Below are 19347 nucleotides of genomic sequence, written 5' to 3'. Positions count from 1 at the left end.
TTTCTAATACACTTTCATTTGTTATTGATGTTTTCTTTAAAGGTTTCTAATTACTCTGCCACGTCAATACGAGCCTCCTCAGAAACCATCTGTGAAAATGAAAATACTCAGAGTGATCTCATGTTTACAAAAACAGCAGTGTATAAAGTGAGTCTTCCAGTCTCAGGCTGGGATTAAATCAGAACTTTGACCCACCCGCTAATAGAAAACTACAGAACTGTACTCAGTTGTGGCTTCATTTTCAGTAAGATGCCACTTTCTTCTAATCAGAAATGTAACCGCTATGATGCACAGGGTTGTAGTTTGCTCTTAGCAGGTGGGTCAAAGTTTTGATTTAATCCGGCCCTCAGTCTTTTGATGCACATTTTTACAGCTGTCATGTGACTTCCTGATCTTCTTTCCTTTTCTTTTTTTTTTCTTAGGAAAACACCTGTTCTGTGCGCTTCCTGCATGCAAAAACTGTTAATCTCAATAAGGAATTACTTTCTGAGCTGAAGCAGGTAAGAGAGCATAGGGCGGGGTTTGTTCTTCATTCTCCCCTAACCCCTTCCACCAAAGAAAAAACTAAACGGTATTCATACTTCATATTTAAAATGATGCAGAAAAGTAATGTATCTGAGGCATGAAAGTACACATTAATTTGAATTTCTTCTGCAGTGCAGAGATTTGAACCATCCCAACATATGCAGCTTCATTGGTGCCTGTATAGATCCACCTCACCTCTGCCTGCTGACTGAATATTGCCCCAAAGGGAGTTTGCAGGTGCTGTTTCTGACATTGACAGTGTTTTATTTAAGGTGCATCTCCTCTTTCAGTTTTGTTTGCATAATCAAATTAAATTTTTACTGGTTTTCACAGGATATTTTGAAGAATGATTCCATAAAGCTTGACTGGACCTTTAAATATTCTTTAATGTTGGACATAGTGAAGGTATGTTTATCTGTTTCTCTTTGGTTGTATTTCTTATTAAATGTGCTTGTGAATCAGACTTTCGACCATTGTCCATTGCAACTGCACATTTTCAGATTTAATAATATCCACTGTCTCTTCCATCAAAGCAAATATATTTCATGAATACATTCTGAAAGATTGTATGCCCACTTTTCCATTGTGATGTGATCTATTAGTAGATTTAGCCATTGTGTGATGTTGTTTGTCTCTGCTTTTCCAGTTCAGGAGTATAGTTTTCTTGGCGATGGTTAACACTAGGAGAATTGGACTTGGATTTTATGCGGTGGGGTTGAGTGTAGTTAAGTCTCCAAGTAGACATGTGGATGGAGAGAGTGGGATGGTGCAGCCCCAAAAAAAGAGGGTGTTTTGTTAATGACTTCTTGCCAGAAGTGTTGAGTTGGTGGGCAGAGCCAAAAGGCATGGAAGTAATTGTAAGGGATGTTCAGTGTGCGCATGGATCAGATTCTATAACACATTCTTTTTTGAGTGTTCTTTGATGTAGATCAGATCTCTTCCACACCATTCATCATTCCTATGGAGACTATTAGCCTGTTTTTAGTCAAATACAGAGTAGGACAATACAGATCTTTTAATGTTGATAGGTCATTTGCAATGATACAACTATATATATATATATATATATATATATATATATATATGTCTTCTGATTATTTTTATGATTTGAATGTTAGCAACTACTTGAACTGCCAGTTTTAAAGTTAGAGTCAAGTGTTCTTTCAATTGTAAAAAAGTGCTTTTAGAAATTTGAGTTTATGATTATCTTCAGGGAATGGACTATCTTCACAAGAGTCCTCTAAGGTCACATGGACACCTTTCATCTACAAACTGTGTGGTAGACAGCAGGTTTGTATTAAAGATCACAGACTTTGGACTGAGCAACCTCAGACGGCCCAATGCTGTTGACGTCCAAAGCAGTCTTGAACACTGGCAGCGTAAGTAGCATGCCTTGCATTATATTCTCTTCATCATGTTAAAGAGAGGCAAAAGAGGTCCTGCTAATATACATATATACATTCATACATTTATAATGATGTATGTATGAATTAATTTTTACGGGTGCAAGTATGTGCTTCTGGTTATGCAGCCCTGAATACAATGAAAAATGTAAGTTTCAATGTAAGTATCTGCTGTTACAGTTAATAACTATTGGTATGTTTCCTATCCCAGGTTTACTGTGGAGAGCACCTGAGCTGTTAAGGGACAACATGCCTCCTAATGGAACACAAAAAGGAGATGTTTACAGTTTTGGCATCATAGTCCATGAGATTGTGTATCGCAGTGATGTGTTTTTCATCCCACATTGCACCCCGAGTATAAAGGGTATGAAAAACATTCACCTTATTTTATTGAAGACATATATTAATTACATTTTGTCTTTTTGGAAAAACATGAAGGACAGACAGTGATATCTGAAGAGAAAACTTGACCCACAACTTTGGTTCCCACTTGCCCTCTTCTGTTTTCTCTAGATTTCACCATTTGTTTTTTCAAGTTATGAAGCGCATGTCTGTAACAATTTAAGTGCCGTTTCAAATTCACGTGTAACATAAAACCATCTTGAAACGATTTCTGCTCTCGGCTCCAGACCTGACTGAACACTGTGAATATGTTACAGAGATTATAGCGGAGGTGAAGGCGGGAGGTTGCATTCCCCTCCGGCCCCATTGTGGCACAGCGGAGTGCCCTGAGAATGTGGAGATGCTGATGAAGAGCTGCTGGAGAGAGAGACCTTCAGAGAGACCAGACTTTGTGTCCTTGAAAGTAGTAGTGAAGAAGTTAAGCCCTTCCACGTAAGTAGACACCGTGTACTACACAGCCATCCTTTGTCTGTGTAAAGTCTTTCATAACCATTTCTATTCCCTGTCATAGCAGACCATTTAGAGTCCATAGCAGGTCAACAATATTTCACACAATGGGTTGATAGTAACATCACTGAAGAATGTGAATTATTCAACAGTAGCAGTTACAGTTGAACATTTCTCTTGATTATTTTTTAGTTAAGATCCCATTAAAAGGAAACTGTTTGCCACTATCTTGGATGAATTTCCTTATAGCTTTTTTTACCGTGAGAAAAAAGAGAAAATGACAATGGATCTTAATTAATGTACACACACATTTTGCCAGGTTGATTTAGATAAGCTTTATTATTCACAGCTCTGAAAAGGCTTCCCGACACGGAAGCAGAGCGGTCATGCTGGATCATAATGTGCAATAATTTCAACTCCTGTATTGCTGCACATCCAAAAGCATCGCCATGGTTGTTACCTCAAGTACCTTGGGCCTAGACTCTCAAGAGAAAATTCTCATCGAGTACAACCAATTGTATCCTCCACCTTTCCTGTGCCTTCTCAACGTTTAAGCCTTTAAAAATGAATGCAGCTCCACACCTGTACTTCCTGAAGTACTTACTGTTTCAGTTCTTTAAAGAGGATAACAAAACACAAAATGACATTTTATCACTACAGAGGGCCCAGATATTTCCAGAAGTATAAAATCACCACAGATTTCCTCTCAGGTGTCCTGCAGAAGCCCACTCTGGTGCAGTTGTAACTTAAACATCTTTAAACCTAACAGGGGGGGGGACAACATTCTTGACAACTTGTTGTCCCGCATGGAGCACTATGCCAAAAACCTGGAGGAGATTGTGAATGAGCGCACCGCCCAGCTCCTGGAAGAAAAAAAGAAGGCAGAAAGTCTGTTAACTCAGATGTTGCCAAGGTAACGTTGGAGTTACTTGCAAAAACGTAATAAATCAATCAGTTATACTGTTCATTTAGTTCCTTTTACTGTCTGTCTTCTGGTCAGTGTTGTCAAAATGCTTCTATCAATCCTTAAATCCCTCTACTTTCTTCAAAGACTAGACAATCAAAAGCTAAGAGCTGATCAGTGGTTGGAGATGTTGCAGACGGGTTTAAAGAATGAGGAAGTCTTTTTTTGCAGTGCATAAGAGGCAGAAACAAATATTAAAATTACATTTTAAAAATGGTGTAGAGTTCCCAGTGGAGATCTATGTGGTGATCACTTAAATCCACTTATGTAGTCATTTATACCTGCTATTATTTATACCTTGCCATTCACTGCACATTTTAGTTTTGTTAAGTTATAATATGAATTGAAGTTTTACACAAGTATGGTGGGACATGCAGAAACAAACTGTCTATCAACTAGTGCAATGAGGTCAGATTAATTTTACTATATATTGCAAACAAGCATTACATTATCTGCAGGGAGCCTTCAATGTTACAATTCAAAGTCAAATTTACAATGTTACTGACAAAACATTTGTTTTATTTTATGGATTTTTCTTGAACCAACACATCTGTCACAGCAACACAGTTATTCCCTCAAGTAAATTACATCAAACAAGCTGTTCTGATAGAAGGATCGATACATCTGACCTATTTTCTTGCTAATTTTTCTGTTGAATGAGAAAGGTTTGAACAGCTCTAACTCTACCTTGTTTGTACTCAGATCTGTAGCCATCCAGCTGATAGCTGGGGAGACAGTGCAAGCAGAAACATACGACTGTGTGACTATCTATTTCAGTGACATAGTGGATTTTACTGCAATGTCTGCATGCATCACCCCAATGCAGGTGAGAACCCATATTTCTACAAATGTCTGGTATATCCCCAGGTGAGGGAATCATCCAAGGGTAAAATGAACTATATTTAAAAATCTCATTAGCCTCAAGAATTTGATTCTTTCATGTCATGACTTGTGTGGCAGATATAATTAAAGAAAGGAATTGTGTTGAGCCAGAAATATATTTCACAAATAAATAATTCATTTGGCAGGACAAAAACAAAACAAAACTGATTCATGTTTCATTTATTCTGTGGACATATTATTTTGTATATATATATATATATATATATATATAAGTATTCCTTTTACATTCAGGAGGACTTCCATTTAGATGGTCTGATGATAGACGTCTGTGCTTAGAATGAAGGATGGGCTAACCAGCCTGCACGGTGCTGGTTTAAATCCATTCTGTGACACTTGGCAGCTGTAGCTTGGAGCTCTCAGGGACAGAGTACAATTCCTATTGATTGCATTTGTGGCTCTGTGTGAAAATAAATGCAAAGCTTAGCAATATATTGTTGTTTTCATTTCCTCCTGCCTAGTGTGACTGAATCACAGCTATTTCTGGTTTTAAAATGGGAAATGTAACAGAAGACTATACATTTGTACACGCTTTAAAATAAAATGTAATAACTGGTGTAAAATTTCCCTCTAGGTTGTTGACTTGCTTAATGACTTGTACACATACTTTGACAATATAATCGACAACCATGATGTTTACAAGGTAAAGGCCACCTATTTGTTTTATTCATTTTGTCATGCCTGTAATTTCCTTTTGTCGTTCATTAAAGTAATTGTGTTCAGCTTCTAAAAGGACTGCATAGAAGACATACAGATTTTTGAATTGGCATCTCCAATGAATCCCTCTGTAAATGATTAACGTGGCAATTGTGAGGTTCACATGGTTGTGTGTAGCAGTGGTCTCTCATCTGTGTTGGTGTCTATAGCCTGATCTAAGTGAACATATCACGAACTCATTTGAATTAATACAAAATTCAGAATTCTCAAGTACTAGTATTATTCATCAGTACCACAACAGTTTGTTTAAAACTGCTTCATCAGATTTAGACAATGTCTGTATTTGAAATGTTATGTTAATGAATGGTTGTTTTAATATGTCTATATTGTGTTACATCCCCGGGTTTAGGTGGAAACCATAGGTGATGCCTATATGGTGGTATCTGGGCTGCCTATTAGAAATGGGGATGACCATGCAAAAGAAATAGCCAGGATGTCCTTGTCAATACTGCAAGCTATGAGAAAATTTGAAAACAGACATGTCCCAGGTCAGCAGCTAAAGGTCAGAATAGGACTCCATTCAGGTAAGAATCTGGACAAAAGAACAGTTGCAGACTATTTGGAATTAACCATATACAGGCTATACAGAATCATCTGCAATATGTAATTCCTTGGGGAACTGAGCTACATTTGTCTTTGAAGTCAACTTTGTAGTATATTCATGTAACAATTTTGTGATTTGATGTCCTGTAAAAAATAATATTAAAAACAAATGTGCAAAATGTAAGCCTGAGTTTAAATAACATGATAGAATTAATTAACGGGCAAGTTTCATATTTAAGAATGAATAGCGAGAGGAAGGCAATAGTTGGCCTCCATTCTCTTTCCTTGGGGGATTGTCCTAGGACTACTTTCATTCTGTGGGCTTGGCAAGAAGGTTGAAGGTGAAGAGGTTTCCCCAGGTGAGAGAATGTACTGTGGTAGTAGATAGGGCGAAGCCTAGATTAGAAAGATTTCAGTTTCTGAATAATAGACAGAGCTCATACTATGTTATTTCTCTGTTAGGCCCCTGTGTAGCAGGCGTTGTAGGGTTGAAAATGCCTCGGTATTGTCTGTTTGGAGACACAGTTAACACTGCCTCACGTATGGAGTCCTATGGTTCACGTAAGCTAATTTTCTTCATACTGTTCCCTATGCTTCCCCACCTGTGATATCTTAAGACTGGTTCAACAGGGTATGTCCTTTAAGCTTCTTCTTTTCCAAAAAGTGGGCTTTCACAATTGGCATACCCTTCATTTTTTCAAGATTAATAAATAATTAGAAACATTACTTTGGATTAGCCAAATGCCTTTTTGTGCTTGTTAATGATGTATCATTTCACTAGTTAATGAAACTAACACATTGTACATTTTTTATTGTACATTAAGAGTCCCTAATTTCTTTGTATTTCCACTGTAATTACTTATTACGATGTAAATACAGTGTAAATAGGCATAATTACAGTGGTATTTACCAAGTAAATACGCAGTTATTAGGGACACTAAATGTAAAGTGTTACCCTAGCACAGGACACACATTGTAAACATGCACAATTACAGTGTAGATACATTGCAAATTGAGATTATTACACTGGTAGTTACCAAGTAATTACAGTGTAAATACACAATAGTTAGGGACACAATGTAAAGTGTTACCCTGAAAGATAATCTAATGTTTGTGCCACATTTTTACACAAGCTTTATTTGCAATTAATCTTATTTATTATTTTTGCATATATTTTCTAGCTCTCAAGATTCACATCAGCAGCTTGACCAAAGAACTGCTAGATAAATTTAAAACATTCAAATGTGAGCAACGAGGAGATATTCATATGAAGGTATGGTTAAGCTACATTGTCATTTTAGTTATAATTTGCTCTGTTGTATTATTATTCTCATTGTTGGCAAGGGCAACAGGAAGAGCAGCATATTGTGTGCACTGTAGGTACTTAGCCTAATACAGGTGCAAGATATTAAAGTGAGAATCATATGTAATTATAAACTGGCACAAGCAAATGTTGCCTGCATTATTAAAACATGAAGCCAAGTATAATTTGGAGCAAGTATCAATCATATTACATACCTTATACTTGAGGATGACTTTTTGCCAAATACTTCAGGCTTATTTCCAATGAAAACTATTGCAGGAGTCTGTGAATCAATTAAGACATTGACAGTTAAAAAACAACAACAACAAAAACCTACAAAAAAATGCCTAGAAGACAAGCCTGAAGGCCAATGTACACAGTTAGGATAAAATGTGCTAGGCTGTCTGGAATACATATACATACATAATTTTATATTGTTTTACAGGGCAAAGGACTTGTACAAACATTCTGGCTTTTGGGAGAAGAACAATAAAAAGAGCCTACATTTTGCATGTCTATAAGACCCCTGTTCTTAATAGGATTACAATTTGGAGGTCAAGATCTAAACCCAACTCTTATATAAAACAGTCTGCAGAGAGGTATTTAATTAATCCGGCTATTCAGACTGATAGTCACTGGGAGCTGGGTCAGAACCAACACAAGAAGACTGCAGCCCTTGTGTGAGATCTTCTCTAATGTCAACTCTAAACTAATCCTTGACCACAAAACAAAAGCAACACTAATCCAATCCCTGGCTTGGAAAGTGAATCCTTACTGAGACTGGAAAGACCCCCACAATCAGATCCAGCCAAGTTTGGATTCTGGTGTCACAAGTGGTATGAGACACTGGCCTCCCTGCTAATCGACTACACCACACTTATTAATTTTAGAGGGAAGGGAAACCTCTAAACAACCACTCACTTCCCCACAACAGGCTCAGACCCCAGGACACCCAGCACAGACACAGGATTAAAATAAAAATACAGTTTATTTAATTCCTTCATTACTACGGTCGTTCACATACTTTACAGAAAAAAAACAGTCAAGCAAAACACAGAACCCCAATAAAAACATTGGTGACCAACATCTATGTTTTAGAATATTAAAATAGTGGGCATTTTCGGGTTATAGAAAGAAACAACCAGATATACTTTTATATAGATATATTTATATATTATATATCATCAGCAGCAGCAGCAGCCTATATCTGAATGATGTTTCCAATTGCTTTGATCTTTAGCTTCCCTCTCCCATGTCACACATGCAAAGTTTATTATTTAATTTCCCTTCTTTCATGTGGTCTTCTTCTAGGTCTTTTTTTAATCTCTTGGGGTCCATTTGATAGCTTCCATGCTCTATTTTTGATCAGTTCTTCTTGTTATGTGTCCAGCCCATTGATATTTTAAATATTTGTAGTCTTTATAATGTAATACGGCTTTGGTATTTTGCAGAATGATGTATCTGTAATGACTTGATAAGAATGTTTTATCCTGATTGTGACCTACTTATGTTGACAAAATGCAGTTTGTTTGTGAAATACTCTCTGAACAAAATCGTTTTAGGAAACACTGTATGCAAGCCAACTATTATTATAACTCAGAAGTCTTTTTTGCCCTTGGTCAAAAGAGATCAATGGGAAAAATCTAACTTCTGTTCAAACATCTCAATTGTAAATTGTTAGAGTTCAAAATCCCAGGCTCCACCATCTCAAAGGAATTTAAATTTAAATGTTTATCACTGTTATTCATGCCAGGCAATTTGCTTCTTTGATTCTCCTATATGCCAGTAGTACCAGTACACTAAATAAAAATGGCATAAACCACAGCAGAATTTATAAGCAGTTGATCTCCAGCTAATTCAAGATCATTTCCAAGACCTTGCATATAGATAAGATCTTAATGTTGTTAAGTTGCACTTTCACTGCGTTTTTTTGCATTGGCATTGTTTGAACAAATTTAGTTTATCCATAGAGCTGGAGCTAGAATTTCCACAGCCACTTTTTATCTAGTTTTGTTGACCTCTTCAAATCATATATGAGGTCTAGTCTTATCTGTAAATAAATATATAAATGAAAATGGCATTTGTGAGTACACTGTAATCCCCAGTTTTTAGTGCTTTTTGTGGATTTGTACCCAATTTATGTGTTTCACTTACAAAATCCAATGGCTTTAAGAACTCATGACTAATATTACAAACTGAACAAATTAATGAAATGTCTGATTCTCTGTATGCTGTAAATGGTCTTTGTCTTGAAACGGAAACTTTTGTACATGTATAAAGTATTTAGAGATTTATTCATTTATTTAGTTATTATTGTTTAGATAGGGAGATTAGGAATTCATGAGACACATAAATCCTCTTTATCCTTGTCTGAGTTTGATGATGTAAAACAATATCTTGCAATTGATGTACTGTACATAGCTACACACAGCTATAAAATACATATTCTGTTCTATGCCCAAACATTTTATTACAGATCTTATTAATACTTATCTGTATTTGAAAAAATAACTATCTATCTATCTATCTATATATATATATATATATATATATATATATATATATATATACACTCACCTAAAGGATTATTAGGAACACCTGTTCAATTTCTCATTAATGCAATTATCTAATCAACCAATCACATGGCAGTTGCTTCAATGCATTTAGGGGAGTGGTCCTGGTCAAGACAATCTCCTGAACTCCAAACTGAATGTCTGAATGGGAAAGAAAGGTGATTTAAGCAATTTTGAGAGTGGCATGGTTGTTGGTGCCAGACGGGCCGGTCTGAGTATTTCACAATCTGTTCAGTTACTGGGATTTTCACGCACAACCATTTCTAGGGTTTACAAAGAATGGTGTGAAAAGGGAAAAACATCCAGTATGCGGCAGTCCTGTGGGCGAAAATGCCTTGTTGATGCTAGAGGTCAGAGGAGAATGGGCCGACTGATTCAAGCTGATAGAAGAGCAACTTTGACTGAAATAACCACTCGTTACAACCGAGGTATGCAGCAAAGCATTTGTGAAGCCACAACACGTACAACCTTGAGGCGGATGGGCTACAACAGCAGAAGACCCCACCAGGTACCACTCATCTCCACTACAAATAGGAAAAAGAGGCTACAATTTGCACAAGCTCACCAAAATTGGACAGTTGAAGACTGGAAAAATGTTGCCTGGTCTGATGAGTCTCGATTTCTCTTGAGACATTCAGATGGTAGAGTCAGAATTTGGCGTAAACAGAATGAGAACATGGATCCATCATGCCTTGTTACCACTGTGCAGGCTGGTGGTGGTGGTGTAATAGTGTGGGGGATGTTTTCTTGGCACACTTTAGGCCCCTTAGTGCCAATTGGGCATCGTTTAAATGCCACGGCCTACCTGAGCATTGTTTCTGACCATGTCCATCCCTTCATGACCACCATGTACCCATCCTCTGATGGCTACTTCCAGCAGGATAAGGCACCATGTCACAAAGGTCGAATCATTTCAAATTGGTTTCTTGAACATGACAATGAGTTCACTGTACTAAACTGGCCCCCACAGTCACCAGATCTCAACCCAATAGAGCATCTTTGGGATGTGGTGGAACGGGAGCTTCGTGCCCTGGATGTGCATCCCACAAATCTCCATCAACTGCAAGATGCTATCCTATCAATATGGGCCAACATTTCTAAAGAATGCTTTCAGCACCTTGTTGAATCAATGCCACATAGAATTAAGGCAGTTCTGAAGGCGAAAGGGGGTCAAACACAGTATTAGTATGGTGTTCCTAATAATCCTTTAGGTGAGTGTATATATATATATATATATATATATATATATATTTCAATTTTTAGGCTTATCATGGAGCTTTCCATCTTATATTATAATACAGAAAATAATTTTCTATTCATAAGCAAAAGCTTCGTCTTTCAAAAAATATATAGGCATGATATATTTAAAATGTGTTATTACATATTTTGAAATACAATTCTATTACCATAGAAATGGAATGTGAAATTTATGATTTTCATTTTTGTAATCAATTTAAAATGAAGTAATTTTCAGCTCATAATGTTTATTTCAAGCTGAGCGAGAACACAGTGAATATTAATCAGTGCACACTTACGCATTTAAGTCCCTCACACTGAGAAATATTCATATTAATCACAGATAGATAAGCTTTGTGTTCTCACTGTATTTATAATTTTCCATCCAGAGTATTACATAATGTATAAAATGCCAATATCTATTCCTGCATTCACTGAGTGGAGATGTTGAATTCCTTTCAAAGCTCATCTAAAACCTACAGAGCTGTAAACATGTACTTCATTTCCTGTAATCAGCCTCGGGAATAAAATGTGTTTGTCTAAAGGGAGTGCAGATAATACTTAACAAAGCTATGCTATGCTGCATTAAACTTAAAAATAAATGTATTAATCTAATTTCACAATATTAAATCAGTAAAAACAAGAAAAAGAAAATGATTGACTGAGGACATTTAAAAGATTATTGTGAAACATGATATTTACCATTATTTAATATGTAATATTTCTACAGCTTCAGGTAGAAGTACTAGGGGAAACTCGGAAGTATCCACACACCATAGAGGTAAAATAATCAAAGAACTACTTATGTAGAAATATTCAGCATTATGTAAAGCATAAACATAATCAAATTTCACTTCTAAGAATGATGGACCTTAAACTGTAGTCCAAAATGGCAAAGATATTAATAAAACATTGCTCAGTTCACAGAGAAACAGGTGTTTGGGACAGATGCCAGAAAAAAAAAAGCTACCGCTACTGCTAAAAATATGTTTTTTTTTTCTTCACACGCTAAAATAAAAAATAGGAAAAATAGAATGACCAGAACATCTTATGTTTTATTTCTGCTGATGAAGTTTTAAAAGGCATTTATAATCGTACACATGGACACAAGGTTTAATTAAGGACTAATTATTCATAAATATTGTATAAGCTCCACTCACCCACAGGGAAATGAAGCAATTAGGGTATATTATGAGGCTTCTAAATGCTTAAATGGGTCCCTGGTTGGCACAAGTTTCCAAAGGTGATGCCTTTCACATCTCACTTTTAGGGCTTTTGGGGGTATGATTCATTCATTAAAGCTAATAAAAGCTCAAGATTTTTCCATTACTAGTTCCTCAGCACACCATTGTCACGGCATAATGTAGTATTTTAAAACACTATCACTAAACGCCTGGTTCTCTTCTATCTCCGATTGTCAACAAAAAGGGGTCCTTACTAACAAATGTGTGCACTTGTTGGGTTACCGACAACAGAGTGGGCAAGTGTCCATTGTTTTACAAAGTTGGCTGTGAGTGATTTTTATTCTTCCAAAATGTAATCTTTTATCAATTTAGCATTTAAACCTGATTTTTTAGGCAGCTCACTCTTGTAAAATGTTCAGCTTGCTGTTGGCCTCAGTACAAATATAATGCATCACAAGTATTTTCCCAATGAATTATGGTTTTCTGTTTTTTATACACCAAAGACCACTGTCATAAGGTTACACCTCATACGGGCATCAATATTAAATTATACTTTATTTTATTTCTACAATTAGAACATATCATATAAAACAACAGCACTATTTTTTTAAGTAACGTTTAATTAAGGCAGCCTTGAAGTACTTTTGTATTAATCTTTTCAAGGGCAACAGTTGCTGGCAATGGACAAATCAGTATTCTGTTTTGAAAAGGTCCATGTAGTTCCTATGAGGACACAATTAACATTTCTGCTTAGTGGGCTGGCACTTTCCAGCTGTCCATTATATGTGTGTTCCAGTTTATTCCATAGATACTTAAATTCATATTATATAAATAATATTAATAAATCTTAGAAGTCAATTCTCACAAAACACTCTTCTTGAACTATTGACTCTTAATAAAAAAAATCTGATTATAGAATCAAATTTTATAAGGCAACAGAGTACTGTAGTTGAACCGGCAGTGTATTATTATTCATCAGTGCAGTATCACAGACTTGCTTAGGGGTGGGAACAAATTGGCTTCCCAGAGATACAAAAACAATGTTTAAGTAAAACACTTCAGCATTTTCTCCATATTTTCCACTTAAATGTAACTAATTACAATTTCTACTCATTGTTACCCTCTTGCCGATAATGATATGTTTGATCATATACTTAATTAAAAAGGGCCTCTTTTATCCCAAGTAAATTTCACAAATCACCTTACCAATGTCCCCTTTTCTTTAAATCCTCTCAAAGCACAGATGTGCTAGTTTTTCTCCAAGGCAACACTTGCATTAAACATATGAATGACTGGCTTTTCAAAACACAAGTTTTGAGCAAATGTACCTTTTATCCTCTTTTAATTAAAATCCAAAAATGTTTAATTAATGTACATCTACAGCACTTAGGGGGGATCTTCAGCTGAAGCCCCAGGTATTTAAAATACGCCCCACTTGGCTCTTCTATAATGAATTCGGAAGATAAAAGAGAATCAATGAGGTCTGACAGAAAAGCAGCAGTGATCAAATCTGAGACGTTTCAATCTTCATATTCTGCTTCTCATTCAAATCTGTGACCCAGCTATGTCCTATTCTGACCTTCTTTCAACTAAATTATCATTAAAAAGATAGAAGAATGCTTTAAAAATATTGCTTCTCGGGAGATGTTTTAACAGCTTAAGCTCAGGCCTATTTTTTCTAAGACTTCGATGAAGGTACTTAGGTATCTGGTACCCCAGAATCTCAGCAATGTTATTAAAAAGTGTATTTTGAAATTCTGTAGTAGGGGCTTTAGATTATGGCCCCCTGATTTGTATGCTCAGAACTAATGAAAATATATCACCAAGAGCTAACAGCATACTGACCGTACCATACCTATTTATAACGTAAGTACTACTACCTGGAGTAAGCGAAGTGAGCAGAACCATAGACTAGCTGATTCTGTCCTCATTTGCGGTTATCCTAAATAATAAATAGACTATCCACGTTCCACTATCTGCCACTAATGTCTTGGGGCACACTTAAAGGGTACCTGTAGGCAAAAACAACAAGGTGCTAGACATTTTACCCAAATCGAATGATTACTTTTGATCGTGCTGGTATTGTCAACAAAGCAAGTGTCACGGGAGGTGACAGGGCTTTTCTTTTTGTTGTTGTGTTGATTATTGTGATTGCCCGGAAGTGCCTTATTTTGTTTTTTATGATTGTTTTATCACGTGCGTATTTGATTATTGATTGATAGGGCTTAGTTAAGGGTGCACACCAGTGTTTGAGGGAGGAGGCGCCTCTTTGCGTGACAACCCCAGCTTTAAAAGGAAGGAAGAAAGAGAGTTTGGACATTGGGAGCTGTGGAAGTGAGGGGGGTGTGCGGCTGCCTGCCGTAAGGCAAGCTTGAAATCGGGTATTAGAGCAACCTGGGAGACCCGAGCGACCCGAGTGACCCGAGTGACCCCCGATCTAGAGATTGATGTATTGTTTCAGAGTTAAGTGGATATTGCTATATGCCTTTAGGATAGTTGGTGGGGGCTTCTGAGGAGAGTGACCGGAAGCTGAGTATAGCGCTATGGTCCAGCTTTAGCCTCCTGCGTGCTGTAGTGGATGGCACTGCCATGGCCATGTGGAGAGCGATATTGGGGCATGTTGCAGTTATCGGGCTGTTGAAAGATGGGGGTCAGGGAAAAAGCATCGGATTTATTTGTGGCTCTGAGGGCGCCGTGCCTAAATTGCTCTGCGTTGGTGGATTTCTTATGTGGACAGTGGAATCCGAAGGGAGCCGTGGAGGGGGTGAAGGAAGGACAGTGTAAAGGACTCTTAATGGAGAGAAAGGGGAGAGGTCTGAGGGGGAATGGGATCTTTTTAGTTGATGTCTGCCAGGAATCTTATCTCTTAAGGAAAAAGGAGTGTTATAATAAGTTAAGCATTTTTTGTATTATTGTATTTTGCGTTTATGTGAGAGTATTTATTTATTTTTCCTATAAGAGAAATGTGTATCTAGTCATAATGTGGAAGATTAATAAACATTGTGTATTTTATGTTCGTCCATGGTGGCTCTCTGGGTGACTGCATGTAGTTAGAACCTGCGTGGGGGATAGTAAGGGGTGACGTGAGGTTTCCTTCTCCTCACCATAATCAACCTGAAGGTGGCGTAGTCTCAGGAGGTAGTTAGGAGGTTGTTTTTTGTGCGGGAGCTTTAATTAGGGGGCCCTGCTTGTCCCCCGGGGACCCCCACCCCCTCCCTTCGCATACACGCATAACCGAATGGTTCAGGTTTCTTTGTCAACTTTTCAAGTCAAGTAACAGTCGAGGGCGCTGCCAACTCTAATTCAGCACAGTAACAAGTAATAATTTTGACAAATTTTCAATTAATGCATTTCATCACCATGAAAAACTAACAATTTAAAACTATTCTTGTTTGTGGGGTCTTTTTCACACTTGGACCTGGGACCTCATCCATGGATGGTTTGCCTCTCTTTAAGGTATTAATGTGGATGAAAGAGTTTGCCAGCTGTGCCTGGAAGTGTCTCCTTTTCAGGACTTCCTTTTGAGGGATCTGCAGGGCTTTGCAGTCATGCCTGTATAGCAGCCAAGATCTTGTCAAGTGGCTGTGGACCATCAAAAGTGGAGAGAAGAATAACGGCCCGGTTGTCGTACCACCTCGCAACACAGATATTGTGACTCTGTTCCACCCTATAGTCAAAGCTCCCTCTGCCTTGTTTTTTCAGATCCTTTTCCTCTGCTAATTTGAGGTTTGGCAAGCGCACAGGTTGTACTGTCCCAACAAAGTGGATTCTGCATTCAAGAAGCTTGGTGACCAGGGGCACAGATGTAAAGAAGTTGTCAGCAAACACCTAGTTTTGACATGCAGACAATGTAGATGCCAGCTTCTTAAATACATCTCCTGATAAACCAAGGTCAGACTTCACACATTGACCATTTACGCTACCTTGGTAAACTTGAAAGTCACAGAGTATCACAGAAATTCCTGTTCTTGTCCAGACTTTAATGCCCCAAGGAAGGGGCTTCCCAGGCATGTATTGTCTAATGCCACTGAACCTCCCCTTGAAAGGAATCATCACTTCATCCACAGAGTTATGCTCCTCAGGCACTATCTGTAGACAGTTCTCTCTGAATGCATCTAACCACGCTCTAATCTTCCAAAGTTTGTCCTTTTTCTCTTCATCTGAAGCAGTCAGGTTGTTGATGAAGTGGATGGATGAAAGTAAGGACGGAAAGTAATGCCTCAGTTACGAGGCATTATGTAAGCTACAGGGCCATAATAAGTGTTGGTTCCCCAGTAAACCCTAACACCAGGCATTTGCACTATACCCATTCTCAGGTACATGCCAATCATTTGTTCTAATTATTTGATTCTCCCATGTTTCTGGAGACCATCACATTCTGAAGCATCTCTGAGGACTGAAATCTCTGGAAATACTGCAGTGTGCAATTGGAGGGAGCCTCAATATCAGCACCTGTGAAGCTGGTGTCAGGGCATGTGAACTCTTTTGTTTTCCAACGAAGCTGACTTTGACCAGGACCATTCTATGAACAATATTATGGTTAGTTTCCCATTTGCATCTGCATGCACAATTCAGAATGTGTTAAAGCCTACTAATATAATTTGACATATTTGATATTTCAAAACTAAGTTGTTAAACTAATAATCATCTGTTTACTGCATGGAACTTTACCGATTTAATCATTCTCCACTTGTGCAGGTCCCCAAACGTGCCATCTTAGGGAGGTCTTATGAGCTCTATAACTGTCCAGCTCATGCTTGTTTGTGAAACACGTTCTAGTGACTGAATATCCTCGTACATAAGTTCATGCTCTTTGCAGCAAATGCATTTGTCAGTTTTTTGAAGTACACATTCACCACAAGTATGTCACTGCCTAGTGGGTAGACCTCGCCACCTCCTTTGATTTACGAGAGAGGAACTCGTACTACCCACTCTCTTTCCCTGGGCAGGCTCGACAGAACCCCAAGACAATCTCCACATGCACAGGTAACGATATGCCAAATGGACACCAGCAGGCTGGAAAACAAAAAGGATAGTTAATATAGAAAACTAGCTACAGCCCCTGTTTTAATCTGCCTCAGTGGGGCTTCTTAAATTGACTCAGTGGCAGCGGAACCTCAGGAAGGATGAGAACTGTCAATATTTAATGTTGGTTTCTCGCCGCAAACTTTAGCGTCTAATCAACAATAATACTTTCTTTGTCCAGGTGCAGTTCAGTTCGCAGAATGCCAGGGGGAGGAGGTAAACTGGAGATCTAGGTCTCCTCGCTGTAATGCAGATAAGGTTCAAAATAATGCCAGTTCCAAAAAGTGCAAATGCCTGTGGCTCTTAATTGCCATATTTAAAGTCTACCCCTCTGCATATGCAATCAACAAAAACCCATAGACTGATCTGCTCAAGGCCCGTGCTGTCAATGTTCTGCTGCCAAGTCCTTTGCATATGTTGTTGCCGTCTCGAGGTTCAGGATCTCCGCTTGCACTGTTTGTAATCCACCAAGGAAAAAGGAAAAAGTCTATCTGTGTCCGCAATAGTTTCCACATTCCACCCTCTCCAGCCCTGGCTTTTCTTGCTAATCTGTACTACTTGTCCAGTAGTGGTGTCTCTTGATTGGTTTGCACCCTGAATGACTCGGTCTCTCAGCTTAAATACTGAAACAGAGAGCCAGGGCTGCAGGTGAACGTAATTCGGAGAGAACGTGCAGGTGAGTCCAGGTGAGAACGTGGGCTGGTGGCGTGCGCTTGGCAAGAAAAACAATAAATCAATCTAAACCCAAAAAATAAATTATACAAAAAGAAAGATGATACAACACAATAAAGAAGTGTTGTAATAAGTGAAAGAATAATGTAATAATTAATCAATAAAGTGATATATTGCCCATCACGCCCCGCCAGTGACAAGTATACCAAATGTCCGGCGACTTCCATGTTCAACCCTCCCGTGTTGGTGTCTGTGTCGGTAGACCTTTGACATCAAAATCAACCAAATCATCACTGTCACTTTATTTATTATCATTATTTCCTAAATTTGAATAGTCTGCCACGGCTCATACAAGTATCCAGCTGTTGAACCTGAAAGTATTTCTTCATTCATATTAAATTAGTTTTGGTTATTTTATCACAATCTCAGTACTTGCCAGTACTTTGTTGACACTAGTTTCCATATATACATGTATCAATGACATGACATCATAGCACCAGCACCATTATAGAGCTCTAGTGAAGTGATGCTTAGCGGGTTATAAGGACTTTGAACAGCTTAAACTATGTAGTGTTAGTAAATAGTAGGCTGTTATTGGTTGAATATGTATGAGGAACACCTGATCTATTGAATTGGCTATACATGTGCGATCACTACATGTACACTTTAATAATACTGGAATGAGCTCGCCAAACAGCGACTATGATGCCTAAATAAACTCTTCTGCTAACCCCAGAAGCAGCCTTGCTATATTGTTGCCATACCGAAAGGTAGGGCTACATACTTCCTGGCTTTTCCACAGTTTGATTTTGATTATGATGTGTGTACTAGGGACAAAGACCTTTCAGTATGCTTGAATGCTCATATTTGGTATTTTTGGGAATCATTGTGTGATCAGTTGTGACACATGAGGGGCATGATTAATGAAGAAAAATTGAAAGTAAATAATACATTAAATATTGTGATGAATCCATACATTTTGTTTGCAAGGGTGCTTTTATTCTTATAACCAGTGCTGATTTGTACATATGATTAACACCATTTGTTGCATAAGAATTATGCATGAATTAATGAGGAACATACTGGAGAAAAACCTCTTACATTCTCGCCATATGCTTTATACATATGATCAACTTAATTTATTAAAAATGAAACCATATGCATAAAACCCTTTAAATCATTATGAATTCCATGCATGAATAACAAATAAATCCCATCTGAGTTTACAATAATTCCTTCATGTATAAATATGTGTTGTACTGTCGGAATTCATGAGGAATGCCCATTATTGTAAAGTGTTACCTTCTATTTTATAGTTTATAAACAGAGCCTATAAAAAAATAATGTTATTGACTTGTTCATGTTAACTAACATTAATAATAGACACTTATTGTAAAATGTTACCGACAGTTGTGTTTCTATGAATAATACAAATATATTTGGCCAAAATTTG

General features: G+C 37.6%; 1 protein-coding gene across 1 annotated transcript in view; it reads left to right on the top strand.

The window, feature by feature from the left end:
• LOC136766975 (atrial natriuretic peptide receptor 1) overlaps positions 1-9714 on the top strand; it is a 30933-nt gene extending 21219 nt beyond the window's left edge. The window contains exons 13-25 of the mRNA XM_066720951.1: positions 43-147; positions 423-500; positions 658-930; positions 1739-1904; positions 2140-2292; positions 2588-2762; positions 3547-3690; positions 4444-4567; positions 5216-5284; positions 5708-5882; positions 6364-6462; positions 7083-7174; positions 7650-9714. Of these exons, the coding sequence (XP_066577048.1) occupies positions 43-147; positions 423-500; positions 658-930; positions 1739-1904; positions 2140-2292; positions 2588-2762; positions 3547-3690; positions 4444-4567; positions 5216-5284; positions 5708-5882; positions 6364-6462; positions 7083-7174; positions 7650-7697 (1701 nt within the window). The 3' untranslated portion in view covers positions 7698-9714. The remainder of the gene's footprint in view (positions 1-42; positions 148-422; positions 501-657; positions 931-1738; positions 1905-2139; positions 2293-2587; positions 2763-3546; positions 3691-4443; positions 4568-5215; positions 5285-5707; positions 5883-6363; positions 6463-7082; positions 7175-7649) is intronic.
• Positions 9715-19347: the final 9633 nt, after the last annotated feature.

The sequence above is a fragment of the Amia ocellicauda genome, chromosome 13, assembly GCF_036373705.1.
Source record: "Amia ocellicauda isolate fAmiCal2 chromosome 13, fAmiCal2.hap1, whole genome shotgun sequence".
NCBI classification, from domain to species: domain Eukaryota; kingdom Metazoa; phylum Chordata; class Actinopteri; order Amiiformes; family Amiidae; genus Amia; species Amia ocellicauda.
This window is presented reverse-complemented; position numbering and strand designations above follow the sequence as displayed.